Source organism: Notamacropus eugenii, chromosome 2, assembly GCF_028372415.1.
Source record: "Notamacropus eugenii isolate mMacEug1 chromosome 2, mMacEug1.pri_v2, whole genome shotgun sequence".
Classification (NCBI taxonomy): Eukaryota; Metazoa; Chordata; class Mammalia; order Diprotodontia; family Macropodidae; genus Notamacropus; species Notamacropus eugenii.
Window position 1 is genome coordinate 342,064,401 of NC_092873.1, and position 10,768 is coordinate 342,075,168.

The 10,768-nt window shown below is 47.1% G+C and overlaps 1 protein-coding gene across 1 annotated transcript; it reads right to left on the minus strand.

The window, feature by feature from the left end:
* Positions 1-2,306: 2,306 nt before the first annotated feature.
* On the minus strand, positions 2,307-10,483 carry TRIM47 (tripartite motif containing 47). The gene is made up of 6 exons (XM_072645677.1): positions 9,795-10,483; positions 8,212-8,307; positions 7,495-7,725; positions 6,935-7,133; positions 4,364-4,438; positions 2,307-4,055 (listed from the first exon to the last, which is right to left on the minus strand). Exons 1-6 carry the CDS (start codon positions 10,440-10,442, stop codon positions 3,415-3,417), a joined length of 1,890 nt encoding a protein of 629 aa, XP_072501778.1. The 5' UTR covers positions 10,443-10,483; the 3' UTR covers positions 2,307-3,414.
* Between the last annotated feature and the right edge of the window lie 285 nt (positions 10,484-10,768).

A 10,768-nucleotide genomic window follows, 5' to 3' on the forward strand; every position in this document is an offset into this window, starting at 1 on the left:
TTTCATGGTGCCTACAGTAACTTTAAATGAGATTTCTCTTTCTATTTCTTGCTATTGAGTTTTGTTAGTAATATCTAGAAAGGCAAGTGATTTATGTGGATTTATTTTGTATCTTACAACTTTGATAAAATTGTTTATTATTTCAAGTAGTTTTTTACTTGATTCTCTTGGATTCCCTAAGTATATCATCATATCATCTGCAAAGAGTGATAATTTGGTTTCTTCTTTGCCTATTTTAATTCCTTCTATTTCTTTTTCTTCTCTTATTGCTAAAGCTAACATTTCTTGTACCATAATTGTGATAAGAGTGATAATGGGCATCCTTGTTTCACCCCTGATCTTATTGGAAATGCATCTAGCTTGACCACATTACATATGATGCTTGCTGATGGTTTTAGGTAGATACTACTTATTATTTTATGGAAAGTTCCATTTATTCCTATGCTTTCCAGTGTTTTCAATAGCAATAGGTAGTATTTTGTCAAAAGCTTTTTCTGCATCTATTGAGGTAATCATATGGCTTCTGTTAGTTTTGTTATTGATATGATCAACTATGCTGATATTTTCCTAGTATTAAACCAGGCCTGCATTCCTGGTATAAATCCTATCTGATCAAAGTGTATTATTCTCATGATAAGTTGCTATAATCTTTTTGCTAATATCTTATTTAAAATTTTTGCATCTATATTCATTAGAGAAATTGGTCTATAATTTTCTTTCTCTGTTTTGGCTCTTCCTGGTTTAGGTATCAGCACCATATTTGTATCATGAAAAGAATTTGGTAGGACTCCTTCTTTGTCAATTTTCCCAAATAATCTATGTAGTATTGGAATTGACTGTTCTTTAAATATTTGATAGAATTTGCTTGTAAATCCATCTGGCCCTGGAGATTTTTTCCTAGGAAGCTCATTGATGACTTGTTCAATTTCTCTTTCTGAGATGGGATTAAGTATTTTACTTCCTCTTCTGTTACTCTGGGCAGTTTTTATTTTTGTAAACATACATTCATTTCACTAACATTGTCAAATTCATAAGCATGCAGTTGGGCAAAATAATTTCTAATTATTGTTTTAATTTCCTCTTCATTGGGGGTGAATTCACTCTTTTCATTTTCGATACTGGTAATTTGGTTTTCTTCTTTCTTTTTTTTAATCAAGTTGACCAAAGATTTATCAATTTTGTTTTTTTTTTCCATAAAACCAGCTCTTAGTTTTATTAGTTCAATGGTTTTTTAATTTCAGTTTTATTAATCTCTCCTTTGGTTTTCAGTATTTTTAATTTGGTATTTAATTGGGAATTTTCAGTTTGTTCTTTCTCTATCTTTTTCAGTTGCATGCCCAATTCATTGATCTCCTCTTTATTTTATTCATGTAAGCATTCAGATATAAAACTTCCTTTTTGCTGTACCCTATAAGTTTTGATAGGTTGTCTCATTTATTGTCATTCTCATGAATGAAGTTATTGAGTATTTCTATGATTTGTTGTTTGACCCACTCATTATTTAAGATAGAGAGCTTTTTGTGTTTAGCATTTGAGTATATGAAAAAAAAATCTGTCCCATACTTGATTTACATTGTAATTGAGTACCTTTTGCTCTCCACCCAGGGAACTGGGGTGAGAATATATATTGAGCTGAGCATGTGAGAAAAGGGAGCCTAAGTCCTCCTGTTATACGCCAACCCCTGATTCATGTCCAGGACTGCACACATAGATCCAGAGAATATAGGACACTTAGTGGAAAGAGTGGAAATAGTGCTCCAGGCCCTTGGAATAACATCAATTTTCATTGTTAGAGTAAGAACATGGGGTTGTCAAGGGAACCATGTTCAGATCCACTGTAGGAAGGAGCAATGGGGCCCCACCCAAAAAGACAACATCCCGTAACTTAGGCAAGAAATGAATGGCTGGGAATGCTGTAAGGGGACCTATTTTTAGCTGGCAGGGAAGCACCAGGACTTGTATGGCTTTGTTGTGTGTCTCTGTTCCACATAACCCTGCTATTGTCCTGCCTGACCTCAGCAGCTGGCAGGGCTAGAGTTCCCGTGGCTCCCCTTCTCTCTTGCTTCTGCCTGGTGTTGCCCAAACCTGCATCCAGACATCCCTATATTATAGGGAAAGACTGGGGAATGGAGTTAGGTATCCTGGCCACTTTTACTTCCTTGGCTCCAAGCAACACATTCTTGAAAAAAACAAACAAAAAAAGATAGTGAATAGTGCTCCAAATGTGCAGAACTTCCAGTACTTCTGTTGGTGAATCTAGGGCTCTCTGGGCATTAGGGTACAAGACGTAAAGACAACCACAAAGATTGTGTACTTCCCTTTATTGCAGATACACTGATACACAGGCTGTCTTAGGTATTTCCCTTGGGAAGTTGTGTGTGTGTGTGCCAGTCTGAGCCACAGACTCTGTCCCAGCCATTGGGGCACATTTGTCACAGTAGGACAGACTCTTTGCCCAATGCCAGGACAGCCCAGTCTCCAGAGGCCCATTCCAGCTGTTGAGAATGGTGTCTGTGTTTGATTTTGGGCAAGGCCAAGAGAAAGAAAGGTTTGGAACTATGCTACGGCAAGAGGGATGAAAATAGCTGGTGGGAACCCAACCTTTCCAAAGCAAATACTTCTAGTACCCAAAATGGATTGCTGTGGTCAGGACCCAGGGGAGGGAGGTAAGGAGGTTACCTCTGGCTGCCCCTGCCCAGAATTGTAGCTGGAGAGAACAGACAGGTGGGAGGGAAGGCAGAGAAATTTCCCCTCTTTTCCAGGTCCCTTATGTTCCTGAAGGGACATTTTAGGGCTGTAGCTCGATATCTCTTTCCTGCTTTAAGGGCAGGCTCACCAAACAGAGCTCAGTTCTGTCCCCTCCCTCTTCCTTCCTCCTAAGCGCAGTGTGGTGTAGGTTGTCTTCATCAAAATTCCAAAGGGAAAAGCAGATAGTAACACAACAAAGACAGGAGCTTGTGGAAGTCAGGAACATTGTAGGGAGGGAAGGGGAAAAATGGAAAGGAATGTGACAAGGAAGGTCTGGACTCTCAGGGTAACTTTTGGTTTAGGCTGAAGACTCCCACAGTGATAAAGGATGAGGGTAGACAAGGTCACTCTGGAGAATTAGAGAAGGCTTGGCAGGGTGGCTAATCCCTTCCTGGTTCTCATTGGGCATGGCAGGAACCATGTTTAATAGTCACACAGCTGCATGATGCTAGCCACCTAAGGTCCCAAGGGAGACTGTCAGTGGAGGAGGTGAGGGAGAAAGGGAGGGTAAGGACAGGGGCTTTCAAAACCTGCCTCCAGGGATGGGGATGGGTATAGGTGTATTAAATATAACGCTGGCAATTTTCCCGTGGGTATCACCAGGAAGTGCTCAGAGCACCCCCCTGGGAATGAAAGGGGAAGGAGGGGAATCCCTCCTTCCCAGCATCACCTCCTCTTTAGTACAGAGATACATGACTTCTTGAGGGGCCCAATTTGTAAGTGTGCATCCACACTCTCCAGAAAGAAAGCTGGCTTGAGCCTGTGGGTGAACAGGTTGGGAAAGTGATTGTCTAGCCTGTTTTGGAAGGAGGACGAGGCGGAAGGAGGGGACCCACCTCGGCGGGGTTTTGAGGCCCGCAGCCTTTGCAAGAGGCTCACTTTCCCATCCTTCACAGCATAGAAAGCCAGAGCCCGGTCAGCATATTCCAGGCAGACCCCCACAGTGGGGCAGAAGGGGTGAGGAAGGGGTGCCTCCAGCCCATAAAACCAGACAGAAAAGTTTCGTCCGTTCCATTGCAGGCAGCAAGAGTATGCATTTCGGCCCAGCCGGCCTCGATCATAGGGCTCTCGGGGAGAGAAGTCTTCAGCCATGACGCCCACGCTGACCCATCCCTCGATGATCTCCACTTCCCAGTAGTAGGTGCCTCGGTCCAAGCTGCCCTCTCCCAGCACCTGCTCACAGTGGGTGAAGCGCATGGGAGACTCAGGGTAGCTGATGGGGCACAGCACCCTCTTCACGCCCTTTGTCCCAAACAGCTGCAGGAACTTATCTGCCGTGTCACTGTCCAGGTCTACAATGAAGGCAACTGGCCCCCAGGGGAGAGAGAGACAGACAGACAGACAGACACACAAAAAGATCAAGACAGCACAGAGACAGAATCAGGTTTTCATATAGCAGGGATTCAATCCTCCATTTCCACCCACACCCTCCAAACACATGAGGAATACTGGTTATCTCCACATCACTCTCTCAACACCTGAGACAAACAACCCTCTGAATCAGTAGCAAAGCAGCTAGGAAGCCTGTCAGTCTGACCCCAGGGCCCCAGAGTTAGTCCTAACACTCCCATGAGTAACGAATGCCTCAGAGGCCTGGGGCCAGGCAAACACTCACACTTAAGAAAGTAGTCTCTTGACTCCTCACTCTCCAGACCATTGGTGCTATCAGGATCTTGAGATTCTCCATCAGCTACAGGAAAAAGGAAAGTAAAGGGTTTGGTCCAAGACAATGCAGAAGATGGTAGGGAAGCGGTTTGTGCAGACATTCTCTAAAATACTATTTTGCTCAACACTGACTAACCAACAAAAGAAACAAAATTCAGAGTGGATACGTTTCATGCTAACTATTGGCGAATGATTGACCAGCTGACTGTTCTGTGTGTTTGACTGACACACAGCCAACCATCAAGAACAGGATTATTAATGAAATACTCTTCCTAGACTGGGTTAGGTAGACCATTCCCTTCCTGAGCCACTTCTTGAGGCATCTACTTGATATTTAGAGCACAGATACCAAACTTATTTGGCCTACCATCCCTTTTTAAAAAAATTACGCAGCAACCCCCTGGAAATCTTTCTTTAACTCTTTATTTTTTTTTGAAATTTTCATCATTTCAAAAAATATATAAATTTTTTAATGACACATCTTAAATTGAATAATTTAAATTTGTGGTTTTTTCCTTGCACTGAAATTTTGACAATACAATATTGCATCATGCAACTGATAGGGTCAATAGTATGATTAGCAAACAATAGTAAACAAGTCATTACATGAACAACATGCTCACCTGCTAACGCTTGCTTGTTAAGACCTGTCAGATTGTTTATAACTTGCATTTTGTGTGTTTATTTGGAAAATAATGTAATCATTACAACTTTAACTTTATTATACAACAGATGAAACATGTATAAATGGTTTTTCAAAATTTTCTTCTCTTCTTTCCTTATGCTTCTACTGCCCTCTTATTTTTATTCAGTGCCCCCCAGTTGCACCCAAGGCTACTACCACCTCCCACCCTGGATCAATCCAGTATCCCCCGGGGGTGATATCGTCCACTTTGGGAACCTCTGAAGAGGGAAGCAGGAAAGAAGGAAGGAAAGGAAAGAGGGAGGAGCATGTATTGCTACAAGAAAGAACGTACAGAATACTGAATTTGGAGGGAGAGCACCTGAGTTCAAATTCTGCCTGTTGCTCAATATCTGTGTGGTCAATCACTTTCACTTCTCAGGACCTCAGTTTCTTCTGCAAGATGTAAGGGTGGGACTAAAGGCAGAGGAGAGGAGAGGGGAGGGAAGGGGAGGGGAAGGGAGGGGAGGGGAGGGCAAGGGAGGGAACATAGTAGGCAGAACGCTGGACTTGGAGTTAGGAAGACCCCAGTTCAAATCCTTCCTAGTTGTGTTTCCCTGGGCAAGTCACTTAACCTCTGTCAGCTGTGGGTTTTCCTACCTTTCCCTCGGAGGGTTGTTGTGTGGATCAAATGAGATAACATATAGAAAACACTGCAAACCTCAAAGTGCTAGACTGTGATGATGATGATCATTATTATCACATGATCTGTAATATATCTTATAATCCTATAATAATCTTCTGAGCTTAGCTGATTAAGTGGTCTTGTCAAGGCTATATCAGCATTCACGCTTCCCCTGCCAGAGCCCAGCGCCAAGAGTGGTTATGTCAAATGGTGGAGGCAGGAGCTGACGAGGCTTAGAATTGGTACAGCAGGTTCAGATGTGAAAGAATTCACTTAGACAATTTTCTCCTAACCAAGGGAAGCTTTACTGATGCAAAAGCACTGAGCTAGCCCCAGAAGAAGGGCTAGCAATTTGGACTAGCAAATTACAGAGGGACAGGGGCTTGTTCTTATAAAGATGGGGTTAAGGGAAACTTATGACCTAGGATGGAGGAGGGGAGACAAGGAATTCCATGGTCCAGGATAAGGGGGAAGTTTTATGGTATTCCAAGTTAAGGGGAGATTTTTAGGGCACCTTTAGAGGATAAACCAGGGAAAGGGCAGCTCAACCTTTAGGGCACATTTGTATCCACATCAGGGGCCAGCAGGGATGAGGGTTTGGGGATGGGTTAAGACATCCTGTCCCATTTATAAATGAAATCCCAGCTTCTGTGTTTCAGATCTGTTGCTTCCAGCCACCCTTCTTCCTACCTTCTTCTTAGTTCAACAACTCAGAAGGTCTTTGAGGAAAGACAGGCTGGGACAGGGGTAGGGAACCTGTGGCTTCAAGGCCACATGTGACCCTCTACGTCCTCAGGTGCAGCCCTTTGACTGAATCCAAACTTCACTGAACAAATTTGTTTGGAATCAGTCAAAGGGCCACATTTCAGGACCTAGAGGGCCACATGAAGCCTCAAGGCTGCAGGTCCCCCACCCCTGCGCTAGGACAATCCTTTCTTGCTACTGAAGAAGAGTTCTAAGGGGTTAAATTTCCTTTAAGTACTCCCTGTCGCTACCCCCATCCAGCCCCTCCCTTGGGGGCCCATCCCTATTCTATCCTTAGCCAGGGATAAAGTTCCAAGTGTAGCTATGGCTCCAGCTCCACCCTGTACTAGGAAGTTTCCATCCTCAGCTCCTGGGTGGGCACTGGAGGGGAGAGAAGTGGGGGGAAGAAAGGAGGTGAGTCACCTGGGGTAAGGATGAGAAATGAGTCACCTTGGGAGAAAGACACTCACCTTCCAGACCCAGCTTCTGTGAATTGTCTGTATCCCTGACCATCCCCTGTAGAAACTCCCACTGGTTAGCACAGGCCAAAGTCAGGAGGTCTCTAACAGCTTTCACGGCTTGGGATGATTTGGTAAAACTCAGTTCTTTTGGGGGGCCTGACCCAGAGCTACCCCCTTCCTCTAGTGCCAACTTCAGTGCCAGAAGCTCCTATACCAGGGTAGAATGCCAGTTACAGTGGTTAAGACATTGTTTACCACAACCCCTCCTTTGCCCAATCCTTCCACAACTAAGTTGGATCAGTTTTTACCAAGAAAGTGGGTACAGCCCAAAATGCCAGGTCACTGGGTACAGTTTCCAAGGGCATATAGTTTTAGAGCTTGCTTATTCCTGATTTTGCTATTTAGGTAGCCCAGATTCCTTTCTTGGTCTCCTTACCCTTTCTACCCAGAATGGTAACAGTAAGTCAAAATTACTCCACAGTTCACTGTACTTAGGGTACCTCTTCCTCCAGGCCCGGTTTCCTCCTCCCAGAACTTCCATCCCTTATTCCTGACTTGCCCCTCCTCACCTGGAGAAAACTAATGGAATCAATTTCAGAGCCCTGACTCAGGTTCTGTCGGGCGGAGCTCAGTCGGGTTCTCTGCTCCTCCTGCTGCCGCAGTTCCCCCTGAGCCCGACTTAGCATGACAGCTTCCCCTTCAGCAATGAAGCCCATCACTTCAGACTGAAAGCCCTGGAGGGCACCTATAGCTTCTGTGAACAACTGGCTCACCTTTACCCTCTCAGTCAGTGCCGCACTCTGCGTAGTTGGGGTTGGGGAGAAGGGAAGGGAGAAGAGGAAAGTTAATCTTTAGATTGACACTCTATGGTCTTGGGCAGGAACACATATTTCTGCTAGGGGGCTGGAATACATCATTTCTAAAGTCTCTTCCAACTCTATAAATCTGTGACTTTAAGATTATTTTTTGCCTTCCTACTATGCATAGACTTGAACCCATAATTCCTCATAGAATAAAATAGTTAAGCAACCTACATGGAAAGGCATGATTGTGTAACTATGCCTTGGATCAGACCCAGCATGTATCTGGGGAAAATCTACTCTATTTGTACTTGGGAAGAGAGAAAGAGGGTTGCCTAGTTAGAGACTTGGCATCACAGAGATCTGCCTAGTTTGCTTGGTGAATGCCACCCTGGATATTGTCAATGTCAAATTAAGGAGAAATGGTATCCCAAGCCCCACCTCCTCTCCAGAATTCAAATGTCTCAAGGGACTTAGGAATCTTACCTTTATGAGAGCTACTGTACGTCTAGACTGTGCGATACTAGCACCCAGCTCATCCAAGCGGTCATCTGCAGCACTCAGGACCTCGGGGCTCTCAGCCTGAGGGAGAGAGCATCCTTCTCTGAACCCATTGAGCTAACACAGACTTGGTCTTCCAGGGTCCAGGGGTGAAGGTGTCTATAGATAGCTGGGGGTGGGGTAATTATACAGCTAGAGGAGAATAAGTAGGAGGGTGAAAACCGTCCTGTATGAGGACCTGATGAAGAAATAGAGGATGTTTAGTCTGGAGAAGAGAAAACTGGAGAGTCATCAAATATTTCCTTTATTTGAAGGAATGTCATGTGAACACAAGGAATTATTAGACTTGTTTTTCAAGTACAAAATGTAAACTAAGAGATGGGAGGTGGATTTAGGGTTATTATTCAAAAATGCAAACAACTTTCTAATAATTAGAGTTATCCAGAGGAGGAAAAGGCTGCCCTAGATTGGTGAGACTAGAGGAAGATGGTGAATTTCTGTTTCCTATGAAGTCATACTAGGTAAGAAAAGTTGTCAAGGCAAAAACATTTTAGTTACCCGGAGGACTAAATGACCTCTGAGGGGCTTCCCAGCTAATTCCCTGATATTCAAGATCAGCCCAGCGCAGCAGCAAAAAGCATGCAGTTGTCATCCGCCCGTTTCCCCTCCTCCGTCTGTTGGCCGCTGACCAATCCGTGGTAGGTAAGGGGGCAAGTATGAGGCAAGAGACCCAGTCTCGCTTAGACTCTATTTGAAGGGAGGAGGGGTAGGACGGGCGGGGACAGCACCTGGCAAGTTGTCTTGAGGGGTAAGTTTACCATATACGAAGTTGGTATCCCCAACCAGTTCTACAAACAGGGAATTCTATGCAAAACCCTTGGGGGGAATGAGTCACTCCCTCCAGGCTGGAGGTGGTGGGCGCTCCAGGGAGGAGACGGAAAATCCCGAGGCCAGAGGCGCCAAGACTGGGACGGAAGCCAAAGGAAACGGTCGGGATTGGAGGGGGTGGGAGGAGAGGAGACTGGAGAGAGGCGCTCAGAGAGGGAAGAAGAGAATGGGCGGGGTTGTACACATGCTCCCGCCAAGAACCCCAAGGACACCTCGACTCGGAGGATCTGTGGCTAGCATTGCCAGCTAGCCACATCCCATTCCCCCAAGACTGCTGACCCTAAGGAGCAGGAGAAAGTCTGATCAACTCAGGCTCCAGGTTCTGGGCCAGGAAGGGCATCGGGAGCCTGGGCTGTTCTAACAGTGCTCCAAGTCTGTGGGAGCTGGGGTGGCTCAGAGATATGGAGAGAGCAGAAAGCTGGAAGCAAGACCAAAGCCCCCTCCCTGCCAGTCTTCCCACCAGGTTATACTGGGGATCCAGGTGTTCAGCTCAGCCCTCTCCTACTCCTGGATCTCCTGCTCCCCCCATTTAGTTCTTAGAGTTCTGCCAAGCTTCCGTTAGGAGCTTCTCCTGTGCCACCCGGCCAAAAATCGCCAATCTCCCCTCTAGAACTTCACTTTCCCCACTCAGCGCTCTCAGCCTGCTCCCTCCCACAGAGCTAAGCCTCCTAGACCTCTACCTCTTGGAGAGCCCGCTCTTGCTCCAGAGAAAGTAGCTCATGGCCTTGATGTTCTTGGGCCGCACAGGCGTCGCACACGCAAACTCGCTCAGTTCGACAGTAGCGCTCCAGGGGCCGCAGGTGCCGGGCACACAGGCTTTCCTCGAGCCGGCGCAAGGGAGGTACCAGGCGGTGGCCGCGCAAGGCTGGGCTGCGCTCGTGGGGCTTCAGGTGGGCAGTACAGAAAGAGGCCAGACACGAGAGGCAGGATCGAGCCGCAGGAAGGGCCGCACCCTCAGGGCACGCGTCACAGCGCACTGGCTCCTCGCCTTCCGGCCACGGCTCTGGGGCGCAGGGCGCCGAGGGCTCCGGGGTCGGGGTTTGATTTGGGGCCGGGGCCGGGGCTGGGGTCTGGCTGGGGCCAGACTGGCGCAGTTGCAGCAGTTCGCAGAGCGTGTGATTCTTGCGCAGCTGCAGCCCGTCGGGGAAGGGCTCCTGGCACAGTGGACAGCGGGCAGTGACACCGGATCCCCCGGGTCCCCCGGGCCCGCGGTGCGGCCAGAGCGCTTCCAGGCAGGCGAGGCAGAAGTTGTGACCGCAGGGCAGTGTCACGGGCTCCCGTAGTGGCTCTAGGCAGATGGGACAGCTGAAGGGACCGCTCACGTCCATCTCTTCTCAAGGGCTCCGCCTGCACTGCTCCAGCCCAGGAATGAGCAGAGCGCGGTAGCTCAGCAGCTCCTCCCCGTTGGGCTTCGACCGAAGGGTTCAGCCCCCTCCCGCCCCTACAGCTCTCTCGGACTGGCCTCCCCCTCCTTTTCCCCCAGTCCCGCCTTCGAACTCTAGCCCATCGCTCTGAGCCTAGCCTCAGAAGGGTGTCCTACCTTCCCTAGCTGAACCTTCTCAGCTCTGTGTTTCAGGTAGAACCAAGAAGTACCAGACTTGGCATTCCCTTTGGAGGACTAATAGCCCTCCTTATCTGATGGGATGGGTCTCAA

What these genes read in the sequence shown, in the direction of transcription:
- TRIM47 (XM_072645677.1), bottom strand. Translation starts at nt 10,442, where the DNA reads ATGGACGTGAGCGGTCCCTTCAGCTGTCCCATCTGCCTAGAGCCACTA. An exon ending in AAGAGCGGGCTCTCCAAGAG is followed by an intron (nt 8,308 to 9,794) that starts GTAGAGGTCTAG and finishes TCTCTCCCTCAG; the next exon opens with GCTGAGAGCCCCGAGGTCCT. An exon ending in GTACAGTAGCTCTCATAAAG is followed by an intron (nt 7,726 to 8,211) that starts GTAAGATTCCTA and finishes CCAACTACGCAG; the next exon opens with AGTGCGGCACTGACTGAGAG.